General features: G+C 43.4%; 2 protein-coding genes across 2 annotated transcripts; both read right to left on the reverse strand.

Annotated features, from left to right (window-relative positions):
• Positions 1–339: 339 nt before the first annotated feature.
• LOC123408068 (zinc finger CCCH domain-containing protein 17-like) lies at positions 340–3,777 on the reverse strand (the record flags this gene model as incomplete). The annotated part of the gene is made up of 4 exons (XM_045101272.1): positions 340–445; positions 2,708–2,892; positions 3,233–3,412; positions 3,496–3,777. Coding segments are annotated over 4 exons (753 nt in total), but the record flags the coding sequence as incomplete, so codon positions are not given.
• A 258-nt stretch (positions 3,778–4,035) lies between these two features.
• Positions 4,036–5,615, reverse strand: LOC123409149. Its single transcript, XM_045102125.1, has 2 exons — positions 4,977–5,615; positions 4,036–4,668 (listed from the first exon to the last, which is right to left on the reverse strand). The coding sequence occupies exons 1-2, from the start codon at positions 5,548–5,550 to the stop codon at positions 4,427–4,429; spliced, it is 816 nt and encodes a 271-aa protein (XP_044958060.1). The 5' UTR covers positions 5,551–5,615; the 3' UTR covers positions 4,036–4,426.
• Between the last annotated feature and the right edge of the window lie 9,049 nt (positions 5,616–14,664).

A 14,664-nucleotide genomic window follows, 5' to 3' on the forward strand; every position in this document is an offset into this window, starting at 1 on the left:
TGTTTGAAACTGACTGGAGAAAAGTGATATATGCTGCAACATTTATTGTATTGTGCCACGCGAGTAATGCATGTAGATGGGGGTCAGCTTCGTGCTTGTTATGTGGATGGATGGCAAGCTATTGCTTCTTGCAAGTCACATGCAATAGTTGGTGTCAGCATGTGGTTGCATGACACGCTGAAATTTAACTCACGCATAGTCTCGCACCTTGATCAACCTCTATGAAAAATATGCACCAAGAAATTGAAGCAAACCACCGACTCTTCCTTGCCGGTCTTCATGATAGTGATGTGGTCGTTGTTGTTCCAAGAGGACGTTGCTAGGCACTGAGGTACATGCTTAGAAGATGGCTGCAGGAGGTAAGGGTACAGTGGGGGCAATTGCCGGTCTGAGGCGCATCATAGTTACTTGGGAGGTGGCAGCCATGTAACGTGCAGAAAAGGAACTGCAGAAGATAGACAGTGGAGGAGATTCGAGAATCAATCCATGGAGACTAAAGGACTGTTCGGCAGCCCTCCGCTCAGCGGAGCGCTTGGAGCGGCTCCATGAATTAGCGATGAAATCCCCTCCGCTCCGAAGTGGAGCCGAGAGTCTCCGAACGCGCGCTAAGGCCGTACCTATTCCTGCATATTGACTTTGATCGAAACTTGTCAGGAAAGAAATTGTTGGACTTGAAGTCCTCTTCGCACAAATCTTGCTACCCCACTTTCAAGACGTAAATAATAAATTTTCCACCAACACCGAGTCAAGAATCAGGTTGGAGAACACATGGAGAACCTGGGCGGAACGTACACATGCTCATGTATTTTATTGGACATCAACAGACGAACCAATCCACGACAATAGGTAAATGTGGAAGAGAATCAGCAGCAGAAATCGAAAGTCGAAGAGCTTGCGCAGATCTTCGAGATTCAATCCATAGAAAGCAAGAAAAAAAAGCTGAATCCAAAACCAAAAGAGAACCTCATCCAGAAAACCAAAACCAAAGGAGAACCTCATCTTGATCCAGATCTCAGGGGAAGGGGTGATAGTAGAGATTTCACGCTGCAAGATCTGCTTCATGCAAGATCTGCTTCAGATTGTTGTTGTTTTAAATAACAAATTGTCCACCATCACCCAATCAAGAATCAGATTGGAGGAAACATGGAGAATCTGGGCGGAACCCACACATGCTCATGTGTTTTATTGGATATCAACAGACGAAGCAATCCAAGACAGTAGGAAAACGTGGGAGAGAATCAGCAGCAGAAATCAAGCAAAGGCGAAGAGCTTGCGGTGATCTTTGAGATTCAATCCGTAGAAAGAAAGAAAAAAAAACTGAATCCAAAACCAAAAGAGAACCTCATCCTGATCCAGAGAACCAAAACCAAAGGAGAACCTCATCTTGATCCAGATCTCGTGGGGAGGGGTGATAGTAGAGATTTCAAGCCGCAAGATCTGCTTCATATTGTTGTTGTTTTTTCTAACGGGGAGAAGGAGATTGACATTGACGTGGTTCCTTTGGTTTTCTATAAGAAAAGAGTACGCTCAGATTGTTGTTGTATTTTCCTAACGGGGAGAGAGATGGAGATTCTGATTGACGTGGCTCCTTTGGATTTCTAGAAGAAAAAAATAGGCCAGCTGGGTTAATCTCCACCGTAATAATTTGGTCCCACCAAAATAAACGGCTCATAAATTCTAATTAACGTGGTAATTCTTTGAGAGTGCCTAATTAGTATAGGTATAGACTAGTACAAATGCCCGTGCGTTGCACCGGGCGAAAAAAGGGACACAACCTGTCATGTGTCATTGTGCATCATTTTTATAATCAATTTAATATACATCAATAATAAGGTTAAACTAAATATAGAAAAATGCCCGTGCATTGCAATGGGTAATAAAACTGTGAATTGTGGCCTTGAAATCAAGTCATTGATACCATAACATAATGATTATAAATAGTGTACAACCAACATTATTAACTGAAATCGAATAAAATTACTCGCAGGCTGCACTTCAAAATCAGTAAAAGGGCTCATGCTTTGCAACGGGAGAAAAAACCCACCATCTTCAATGACGATGACCATATTATGTTCATATCTCATCACATGATTTCAAAAATTTATTCACAAATGCAAAAAAATATTTCTTTTTTTCAATTTTATTCACAATCCACAATTGAAACAATGTTCATATTTTTAAAAAAATATCATGTTGTCAAAAAACTTGGCAACTCAAAAAATTATTCTAAATTTTAAGAAACGTTTTTTAAAAATATATTGTAATATTCCGCTCCACCCGACAATTTATTCTTCAAAATTCACTCAGGTATATAATGAAAAAGTCTCAGAAGCATTATTGTTGAACTACATATATTCGATCATTCGTGAACATTTTTACAAATTTGGAAACAATTTTACAACCGAGAACATTCTTTACTATTTATAAACATTTTTTTAAATTCCAAACAATATTTTATATTACGAACTGTTTTCAAGTATTTTCTTGTGAATTGGCGAATAATTCATTTTTTGAATTATCAAACATTTTTTTAATTGCATTAAAGAAATTGCTCAAAATGATGGACTTTTTTTTATTCATGATTGTTTTCGCGAAAATTACGATTTTGTTAATATGCAAACATTTTTACAAAAATCCCGAACAATTTTTGAATTCACAAACATTTTATGTTTTATCAAAAATTTATGTAAATATAATTTTTTGAATTTCGAATTGTTTTTTTGATTTATTTGAATTAGAGAAAATAAAAATGAACTGATAAATAATAAGTAAAAAAACTAAAAAACACGCACCCGCCCATGGGCTGGCCAAATGGGCGTGCTGTTTATTTTCTAGAGAGCAGAGCGTAGTATAGCTGGTCCCTATAGTTGGGCCGGCCCATGCGACGATTTCCTGCAAAACGTTTTTTATAACTTATAGGTGGCATGGGTTGGTAATATTAGACAATTTTAAAGACAATTTTAATGACGTACCACATAAGTAATAGGTGCTTTATTAATAGGTAAATATATCATTTCAGTTACTGCAGATTAAGAAATACATATGCCATAAATATTCAACATATACAGTTTACACTGATCAATAAGGCTAAATAAGGATAGTATCATACTACCACTAATAAAAGGTAAAAAAAGTTGTAACTAATATAAGCCTTCATGTTTGAAACTTCAATAAGGTCTTCAGAAATAATGTTGATGGAAATATTCGTGTAAATTAAGTTTGCAGAACTTACATGCTCCTCAGAGTGGGTATGCATGAGTTGAAGGTCTCCAGATTCTGAAGCAACCCAGACCTTTACAGTCTTGTCCAGAGAGCAAGAAAGTAACTTCTGACCCCAACAAAGCTCAGAAGTAACAGCAGCCTTATGCTCAGAGAGTGTTTGGACACACTGAAGATTTTTAAGGTCCCATACCTGATAAATACCCAGAATATATCAGACACAAACATAGCATTTAGTAGCCAACAGAAATCAGCGGATGTGCAGCATTTTCGTACTCTGATTGTCTTGTCAAGTGAGCCAGAGTAAAGCCTTGTTGTTGAGACAGCAAGTGAAATCACATGACGGTCATGGCCAGCGAGGATTGCCACCTGTTCCGAGTTGATGTCCTTAGCAGGAAATTTCCAAGCCTTGATGCGCCCGTCCGCCGTGCCAGCAAACATCATCACATCCTTGATAGTCATGGAACAAACAAGCCCAGAAGGTCCCTGAAGACTTAGCTTCATCCCTGTCTTTATGTTCCATGCGTGGAAGCCATCGGAGCAACGAAGAACAATAGTTCAACACCCAATAGCACTTCAATATATAGCAAAATTGACTTGCACTCCCAGTAAAATTGAGAATACCTCCACGGATTTTGGTATTCCAACAAATACTCACTTGTCGTGAGTGATCATACAGCCAATCTTCCCTCCCATCTTGATGACATCAACGCACTATTGCAGAAACATTAAGAATAGAAAGGGCAACACAGCAGATTAGAAACTCTCGCTCTTTTTTTTTCTCTACTACACAACAATCTTTTCTTAAATTTCTCCTTTTTCCTGAAGAATCTTCTCTTCTTAAAGCTCATCTCTCGTTTTTCCCTTTCTTTTTTACTCTTTTTTTCTTGCTATTAAACATATGGCCATCTGGCAATCAGAGTGCAACTTTAACCGCAGAGAGTTTTGCCTGTCAGGTAACCAGCCTGATCGCCTCCCGAAACTGATCTCGTGTACACTGATCACGACAAACAGGCGAAAAGCCTCCAAGGCAAATCAATCTGACATGTCCTCAACCCCAGGCGTGCCAAATGACAACCTGATCTGAACCAACGGATACATCAGGCGCACAGAGGAATTAGAGGAGCTCCTCAGTTGATCAAGCAGTCAGCACACATCAACCATCATAGACGATGCACAATTTGAGCCCATCGGCACATCAACCACCTCAAGCAACCAGAGTTAATCCCCAATTGAACAGGCAGCAGAACTCAACCGCCACACGTAATGCAGGAATCAATAGAGACATGACCTCAAAGGTGAACTGAGCATAACGAGTCTGAGGGGAATGCCAAGAGCGGATAGCCCAGCTACCTTGCCAGATTTGTCGTCCCTTACGCGAACAGAGCCGTCGGCACTGCCAGAGTAGAGCTTGTCGGACCCCATCGGCATGGAGATTCCAGTAATGGCCTGCAGCATCCGATAAAAACCGTAAGAGCCCCATAGCATGATCCTGGTGCCTTTTCTCTCAGCTTTCAGATTGAACAATTACTCGCAGCAAAGCAAATTCTTAACAATTATACAAAGAGACAACGGGCCTGCTAATTATCCAACCAATTACAAATTATTTGTATACTTTTTAACAATTATACAAATTATTTACAAAGTAACAATGGGCTTGCTAATTTGACGCAAACATGGCATCTGAGTAATCAATCGGAACAGCGCAGCGTTACGATAGTGCGATTTCGCAGAGGGGTGGGGAAACAGCCACACACCTCCTTGTTGTCCAGCGAGGGCGCAGAGGAAAGCGAAACCGCCGCAGCCACGGGCCTCCTCGACGCGCGGCTCCTGGATCGGCTCTGGACTCGTCCCCGCCGGCTTGGGATCCGTCTTCTGGTCCGACTTCCTCGGGTCTCCAGGGCGCCGTCGTGTAGGTGCAGGGGCTGCGGCGCCGCGACTCGATCCGCGAGGGGAGGGAGGGAGGGGAAGTACCAGATCGGCCATCTTGACGAGGCCCTTGAGGCGGGGGTCGTTCTTGATGTTGAGGTGGTGGAAGGAGATGTGTCTGGCGAGGTGGGGAGGCGGCGGCTCGACGAGGTGGCGGATCTTGTCGGAGTAGACGTCGACGGCGAGGACGACGTGGGGGGTCTCGGCCATGAGCTTCTCGCAGAGGTGGGAGCCGATGAAGCCGCCGGTGCCGATCATGCAGATGGTGAGCGGCGGCACGGCGCCGCCGTCTAGATCCACCCTGCCCCCGCTCGCCATGCTCTCGCTCCCTCGCTCCCCCGACGGTGGATGGAAAGAAGGAATGGCGTGGGGGCGCCGCGAGCGGGACGGGGGAGATTTCATCGCTGGCGCTCACGCTGACGGCCGCCGCGGGCAGGACGGGGAAGATGACTAATATCAGGACTGCGGTTTGATTTCGAGAAAACAGAAGGGTTTTATGTAAAAGTGGGGCGACGGAGGGCAAAAGCACTACGTGCTTTATTATTAGGGAGAGATAGATAAAGATGTACAGGGTCGTAGTCAACCCGTGAGCCGTCAGATCGGTTTTGCCTCACGATTCGTGCTTTTGGCCAGCCCGCAGTTTTTGCGCGGCCCGCTTACTGATCTGCGTGAGGCCTGTTTTAGATTTTTGCGTGCCTAGTGTACAGCCCAGGTCCGTCTTTTCGTTTTGTCTAGGTTTTGTTGTGTGTCCGGTTTTCCTTTGTCGCGGTGCGCGAAAGAAGACCGGCGGCGGCTGTGGTGGCCACCGGTGCGCGAAGGAGGTCGAGATCTGCGGCGGCCACAGGCGCGCGAGTTCGGCTCAGGTGTGATCCCGGTGTAATGTCAGGACCCGGCTAGTTATAAGAGAATTTGTATATGTGACAAAGGAAAATAGTCTCTCTCATCTGATTTGTATTGCAGTATATTCGGTATAAGAGTATATGCTCTGCTCGATGGCAAGATAATAGAAGATTGATGATACCTCTCAGCCACAGCCTGGCTGCTTTATAAGCTAAGGTTTTAACCAACCGGTAAACAGTAAACGGGTTTACTACAGTAACTATCTAACAGCTAGCGACGAAACGGTAAGTGAGGCGCGATCCAGGCCATTGGCTTCCATACTCTCTTTTTGTCTGAACTGAAACTATAACTGAACCTTGGCCCTGACATTGCCCCCTTCTGGAACACGACGTGTCCTCATAGTGTTGTAGCGTCTTGGCGCCATTGTTGCGTCGTCGCCTTGAAGAACTCAGTAAATTATAGTTGATGAAGTCTGCATCTTCCCACGTAGCCTCCTCCGGCGATAGGTTTTCCCATTGTATGAGCCACCGGACAACAGGTTTGTTGTTTCGTGGGACCTGTCGCACCTGGAGAACTCCTGCTGGACTCGTCTTGATGGTGCCATCAGAATTAACCATTGGGAGATTAGAACTTGGTATTGAATGTTCTCCAATGTGTTTCTTTAACTCACTGACATGAAACGTTGGGTGTATCTTGACATGATCAGGAAATTGAAGTTTGTAACCTGAATTGCCATATGGTATAATAATGCTTATGTTGGTGTTGCTTTACATCACAATGAGCTTTATTTGTTATCACTTCGTAAAAAGGTGCATTACTGTGTAATGTGAATGAGCAAGATTCCTCATTGAACAAAGAACAAAAGAAGAAAAAAAGAAAACTCATGACTCCTCGAAATTATGGCACTGTTGTTTCGGCCATATTTCGAAAGGGAGGATACAAAAACTAACTAAAAGTGAGATTCTTCCTCCACTATAGTTCTCAGATTTAGAAGAATGCATTGATTGTGTTAAAGGAAAGTATGTAAAACAAATTAAAAAGGGTGTAAACCGAAGCACCGGAACACTAGAAATCATCCACACTGACATTTGTGGAACATTTTCTGTGAAAAGCGTGGATGGCCATGACTCGTTCATAACATTCACATATGATTACTCCCGTTTCAGTTATATTTATCCAATCAAAGAAAGAAATGAAGCATTGGATAAATTAAAAAAATTCCAAGCTGAAGTTGAAAATTAGCTTGACAAAAGAATAAAGATAGTGAGATCTGATCGTGGGGGGAGTACTACGGTCGACACACTCCATATGGCCAAGTCCCTGGACCTTTTGCAAAGTTCTTGTAGGAGACTGGCATAGTAGCCCAGTATTCAATGTCGGGCGAGCCTCAGCAAAATGGAGTAGATGAAAGGCGTAACCGTACCCTTATGGATATGGTGCGTATCATGATGAGTTACTCCAACGCGCCATTGTGATTATGGATGGAGGCGCTTAAAACCGCCATTCACATTCTCAATAGAGTGCCAAGCAAGTCGGTGCCCAAAACACCGTACGAGCTATGGACAGAAAAAGTACCATCCTTGCAACACTTCAAGGTGTGGGGGTGCCCAGCTGAGGCCAAGAGGTTTAATCCAAACATTGCAAAATTAGATCCCAAAACAGTGAGTTGCCACTTCATTGACTATCCTGATAGATCAAAGGGTTTTCATTTCTACTGTCCAGAAAGATACACAAAGTTTGTAGAAATGATACATGCGGTCTTCTTAGAGGACGAAATGATGAAGGGGAGCATGGTAGCTCGGAAAATTGATCTTGAGGAGAAGAGGGTGCATGCACCTAATCCAGTGATTCAAGAGACATTTTTCGCACTACTCGTTGTAACTCCAACCATGACAACTATGGGAGAAGATCCGGAATATGTGCTTCAGGATCCGACTGAACCTGTTGTTGAACATGAAAGGGAGGTACAACAACCAATTTTAGAGGATGTGCCAAAGAATGAGGCACTTAGAAAGTCTAACAGAACTATAAGATCAGCTAGTAATGCTAATTATAAAGTTTATAACACATAATTGGTTCATATGGAAGGTGATCCCACTTCATATGAAGAAGCCATGAGAAGTCCTCACTCATTGAAGTGGCTGGAGGCAATGAAAGACGAGATGAACTCGATGAGTTCCAACGATGTTTGGGACTTAGAAATTATTCCTAAAGGAGCCAAAACAATAGGTTGTAAATGGGTCTACAAAACAAAATATGACTCTAATGAGAATATAGAAAAATATAAAGCACGACTCGTGCACTAGTGGGGACGGGGCCTTTAGCCCCGGCCCGTAAGGGGCTTTAGTCCCGGTTCACCAACCGGGACTAAAGGGGCGGGACTAAAGGCCTAACCTTTAGTCCCGGCCCTGTTACAAGCCGGGACTAAAGGTGCTCCACGTGGGCGCCTCGTAACGCCCCAGGGGCAGGACCTTTAGTCCCGGTTCATTACACGGACCGTGACTAAAGAGTTTGAGATTTTGCTTATTTTTGGTTTTTTTGAATGAAATTATTTTTGGGTTTTAGGGTTTAGGTGTTCGGGAGATTAACGTGATGCCTCGTTTGGTGTTCGGGAATTAGTTTTCATATAATTTAAATAGAAATAATTATGCATATATATAAGATAACTTATCTTACAAGCGAGCATATATATACAATTATATGGAGATCTGAATTATTGGGACTAGAGCCCGTCTATTCGATTACATGGACGAACATCAGTAATGGCCCCTAGCTACACTAAATCGTCCTTTGTCATCTATAGCTTCCGTCCTCAGAAAGGTCGCAAGCTCCTCTGCAACAGCAATCGCGCGTTGCTCTGGTAGGACCTTCGTCCTCATGGCCGTGTACTATATAAGAAGAGGAGATGAATATGAATATCAATCATGATAACAAAGAATAACGGGTAAAAATAGAGGTGTGAATGTTCATTGCTTACGTCGAATCTGTGATCCTTGTGCTCAGAGGTAAACGTGCGAATGGTCTCGCAAACATAGTATCCGCATAGATGCGTTCCCCGTGGCTGCTGGTCGCACTTTACGAGAATAGAATATATATAATCAAAATAATAATCTAGCATCATAAATGTATTGAAAATAGAAGTATATCATACTACTACTTACCTGAGCCGCTCTAAAGGTCAGCTTCTCAGGAAAGTTACCGGGAGTCACGCACTTGAACCGCTTCCAAACCCTGCCCGACAAGGATAATGATTTGCTAAGTTTTTCATTAATTGATATATCAGAAAATCATCGAAAGAGACCGATAGAGCGCAAGAATGATTGAAATTGCCCTTGGAGGATGTCCTGTAGGCTTTGAACTGTTTCAAGGGTCTCGATAATGGGTCGAAGGCATCAACTCTTCCCTTATCAATTTGAATGTCCAACAAAATCCAATGGAAGCTGCACATGTATATATATATATGTGTGTGTGTGTGTGTGTGTGTGTGTCAGTAACTTATCAATTACACTTATAAGTGAATGGACACAACAGAGTAAAGACCCTCACCTGAAGCTGTATGGAAACAGTATGTGGTCATAGAAATTTGGATCTGTTAGAAACCTTAGAAGGTTTTCCTCCGTCTCCTTGGGTTTATCAGTTAGCGTCGCTATATGTATTTTATCTGGGTCAATAAACCCAATATTTAGGATGTTCTTACTTTTACAATCCAGAATCTTCATTCTGCATAATAGAGTACAAGTTATATATAGACAATGAATTGAAATAACTAAACAAGTTATATGTAGACAACGAATTGAAAAACTTACACACAATAGCAACTCGTAAGCGATTTGTCGAGGGCGTCGCCATTGTACATCTGCAAGAGTTCATCAAAGTCGATATGGATTTCTTCGGGGCGGCCGTAGTACTCCCGTGGGACATTCACCACGATCATCGTTCTCCCATTCTTTGATTCACTTAAGTACCATGTATGCAAGTAACGCATATTTCTTGGAAGATCATCTTTGCTGACCAAAGGCTCTCCCATGACAAATTGTGGCTTAGGGGCTACCACAGCCTTGGATAACCTGTCGTCTTGGGAAGCCAAAACATCTTCAACCGAGACACCCCATTCAGCCGCCCACTTCTTTGCTATTTCAAAAGCTTGTCCCTGCACCGGAGGGGGAACATTCTCGGTTAACACCTTGAGGGGTGGGATTGACTGTTTGGCCTGTTGTCCAAGCCGAGGAACGTCTGATTTTTTCTTGCTTGTAGTTGAAATTGATTTGCTCCCACTTGCACTTGCACGTGATCTGCTCTTTTTCACTTCCTTCTGCAATGTGCGTGTATAGTCATCAGGCTTATGGTGTAAGTCATACTGTGATGGAAGGGTCGTGAAGTATTTTGCAAATGCTATTTGCTTCTCGGTGTATCCCGGGCGGGGCTCGGGTTCCTTCTTTTTCATCTGCGCTTGAAGAAAAAATTGAAAATAATTGAGGATAAGAATATGGAACTGGAGTTGCATGTCGCCGATGTCATCGATGATCGCAAGATGAAGATCGATGCGATGCGGTTGAAGATGGATGCAATGCGCTTGAAGATGGATGAAATGCGCTTGAAGATTAGGAATATTAGAAAATATGCCATTGATAAAGAGGCTTGGTATCATTATGCTGTTGGGTCAATTGTTACCTTAGTTGCGATTTTGATCGCATTTTTTGTTTTATTTAAATGTTTTACATAGTTGTATGTTGTTTTATGAGAGAACTTTATGTATTTATTTTTTGCAATAATAACATTTGATCACTACTGTTCTTTGGCTTTAATGTGATGATGAACTTTTATTAATTTGGTCATATGTTCTGCAATAATAACATTTGATCACTACTGTTCTTTCAACAATTTCTGACTTCATTTGGCATATTTCGTGCATTTACTTTTTTTTTGAGCTAGGTGACCCTGAAATTGAAAAGCACTACAAATGAACTCTGAAAATGTTGAAAGTTGGCATGCTACCATCATTTCACCCACATAGCATGTGTTAAAAAGTTGAGAGGGCTACGACAAAAACTGGATGCACTTCGTGTACAAAACAGACAATCTCTCTCGAAGTATGAGGGTTTCGAACGAGAACTCATCTCTTACAAAGGGATTTCATTTTTTTGAACTTATTTGAACTCCATACTTTTTGTGTGTTCAAAATGCACCATTCAAAGGCACATCACAAAATTTCAACAATTTCTCACTTCATTTGGTATTCTTCGTGCATTTACTTATTTATTTTTGAGCTAGTTGACCCTGAAATTGAAAAGCACTACAAATGAACTCTGAAAATGTTGAAAGTTGGCATGCTATCATCATTTCACCCACATAGCATGTGTTAAAAAGTTGAGAGGGCTACCACAAAAACTGGATGCACTTCGTGTACAGCTCATCTCCAACGGTGTCGTCATTCATGAGATGTGTCTGCAACCAACTGCCGAAAGTCTTCTCGTGTTCCCCTTTAATCCAAGAGTCAGCCTTCCCCGGGTTTTCGGAGCATAGAATATTCTTGTGTCTCACGATATACGGAGCCACCACAGTGGAATTGTGTAGAACTGTGTAGTGTGCTTGAGAGAAAGAATGCCCGTCCATACATACTTTTGCTTTCCTTCCTAGTGTGCCTTTTCCTGTCAGCCTACCCTCATACCGAGATTCAGGAAGACCAATCGGCTTAAGGTCAGGAAGAAAGTTCACACAAAACTCAATGACCTCCTGTGTTCCATAGCCCTTGGAGAAGCTTCCTTCTGGCCTAGCACGGTTATGAACATATTTCTTTAAGACTCCCATGAACCTCTCGAAGGGGAACATATTGTGTAGAAACACAGGACCGAGAATTCTAATCTCTTTGACTAGGTGAACTAGGAGGTGTGTCATTATATTGAAGAAGGATGGCGGGAACAACAACTCAAAGCTGACCAGACATTGGACCACATCAATCTGTAACCCTGATAGACTTTCTCGATTGATTACCTTATGAGAAATTGCATTGAGGAATGCACATACCTTCACAATTGCCAGGCGAACATTTTCTGGTAGAATTCCCCTCAATGCAACCGGAAGCAATTGCGTCATAAGCACGTGGCAGTCATGAGACTTTAGGTTTTGGAATTTTTTGTCTTTCATATTTACGATTCCCTTTATATTCGACGAGAAGCCAGTCGGGACCTTGATATTGAAAAGGACTTCAAAGAAGATTTCCTTCTCTTCCTTAGTAAGAGCGTAGCTGGCACGCCCTTGAAACTGCCCTGGATGCATGCCATCTCTTCCTTTATGACGTTCCTGGTCCTCCCGTGCTTCCGGTGTATCTTTTGACTTCCCATACAAGCCCAGGAAGCCTAGAATATTCACGCAGAGATTCTTCGTCAGGCGCATCACGTCGATTGCCGAGCGGACCTCATGGACTTCCCAGTAGGGTACCTCCCAAAATATAGATTTCTTCTTCCACATGGGTACGCGCTTATCAGGGCCGTTAGGAACATATTGGCTGCCAGGACCCTTTCCAAAGATTACTTTTAAATCTTTGACCATATCAAATACTTCAGCACCAGTACGGATGACAGGCTTCCCCCGGGGTTCTGCCTTGCCATTGAAATGCTTGCCTTTTTTCTTTAAGGGATGCTTGGGCGGAAGAAACCGACGATTGTACGGGTACACATTCTTCCTACATTTGTCCAGATATATAATTTCTGTCTGATCCAAACAGTGCGTGCATGCATTGTATCCCTTGTTTGACTGTCCTGAAATGTTACTAAGAGCAGGTCAATCATTGATGGTTATGAAAAGCAACGCTCGAAGGTCAAATTCCTCTTGTTTGTGCTCGTCCCACACACGTACACCTGGTTCGGCCCACAGCTGTAAAAGTTCATCAACTAATGGCCTTAGGTACACATCAATATCGTTGCCGGGTTGCTTTGGACCTTGGATAAGCATTGTCATCATAATGAACTTCCGCTTCATGCACAACCAAGGAGGAAGGTTGTAGATACATAGAGTAACGGGCCAGGTGTTGTGACTGCAACTCTGCTCCCCAAAAGGATTCATGCCATCTGTACTCAGACCTAACCATAAGTTCCTTGCGTCAGCTGCAAATCTCGGGAACTCTCTCTCGATTTTTCTCCACTGCCGACCATCAGCGGTGTGCCTCAACTTATCGTCTTTCATACGATCTTCCATGTGCCATCGCAACAACTTCGCATGATCTTTATTTCTGAACAGACGTTTCAACCGTGGTATTATAGGAGCATACCACATCACCTTGCAGGAACCCTCTTCCTGGGTGGCTCGCCCTCAATATCACCAGGGTCATCTTTTCTGATCTTATACCGCAATGCAGTGCATACCGGGCATTTATCCATATTCTCGTCCTTCTCACCGCGGTAGAGGATGCAGTCATTAGGGCATGCATGTATCTTCTGCACGTCTAATCCTAGAGGGCAGACAAGCTTCTTTGCTTCGTACGTGCTGGCGGGCAATTCGTTCTTTCTTGGAAGCATCTTCTTCATTAGTACCAGCAACTTTTCGAATGACGAGTCAGTCACACCGGTCTCTGCCTTCCACTTCAGCAATTCCAGTGTGCTACCCAGCTTCTTCTGGCCATCTTCACAAGTTGGGTACAACAATTTGTTGTGGTCCTGCAACATCTGCTCGAACTGCAACCTCTCCTTTTCTGTGTCGCAACCTCGCCGTGCATCAGAAATGACCCGGCCAAGATCATCAGCGGGCTCATCTGGTTCCCGTTCTTCATCCTGATCTTCTTCTTCATTGTCTTCCATTGCGGTATCAGCATACTCAGGGAACATAGATCGGTAGTTGTCATCATCGTTCTCTTCTTCTTCATCGTCGTCTTCCATCATAACTCCTCTTTCTCCGTGCTTGGTCCAAACATTATAGCCCGACATAAAACTGTACCGAAGCAGGTGGCTCTGAATGACTCTTGAGGAAGTGTAATCCTTCTCATTCCGACATTCAACACATGGACAAAACATATAGCCACCACCATGCTTGTTCGCATCGGCTGCATCTCGAAAAGAATGCACGCCTTCTCTGTAAGCGGTTGTGCGTCGATCACCGTACATCCATGGATAGCTCATCTGTGTTATACGACAGTATATCAAATACAATCACGATCCTAAAAATTAGTACCGCACGGTCTAAACGAGGAAATATAGTTGCTAACCTTTTAGAATAAGTAGAAATAAAGAGGAAGAGGTTTAAGCGTGGCTCAGGCATCTCATATCGTAGTTGTGTTCGGTGAACTGAAGCGGCATCGCTCTAACACACATTTCAACAAACACCTCTAGTGCATAAAAAAAAGTGGAGAGCTAGCACACACCCACAATCCTCCATCCAAGAAAAATGCAAGGAAGAGGGGAGAGGGGGGCTGTGCTATATATAGGCAGAGGACTTTAGTCCCGGTTTGAGACACAAACCGGGACTAAAGGTGGCGCACATGCGGGCTGCCCACCGCGTAGCCCTTTAGTCCCGGTTTGGGACACGGACCGGGACTAAAGGCTCCTTACGGGCCGGGACTAAAGGCTCCTTACGGGCCGGGACTAAAGCCTCGAGGGAGGCATTGAGAATTGGGGTGACGTGGCCGGGCCTTTAGTCCCGGCCCAGAGGCAGGCCAGGACTAAAGGGTCCCGGCCAAAGGCCCAT

The sequence above is a fragment of the Hordeum vulgare genome, chromosome 7H, assembly GCF_904849725.1.
Source record: "Hordeum vulgare subsp. vulgare chromosome 7H, MorexV3_pseudomolecules_assembly, whole genome shotgun sequence".
NCBI lineage: Eukaryota > Viridiplantae > Streptophyta > Magnoliopsida > Poales > Poaceae > Hordeum > Hordeum vulgare.

Bases quoted from the DNA above. Each gene is read 5' to 3' on its own strand.
- LOC123409149 (XM_045102125.1), bottom strand. From the start codon at position 5,550: ATGAAATCTCCCCCGTCCCGCTCGCGGCGCCCCCACGCCATTCCTTCT. The intron at 4,669-4,976 runs GTGTGTGGCTGT...CGGATGCTGCAG, and splicing joins CCTCGCTGGACAACAAGGAG to GCCATTACTGGAATCTCCAT.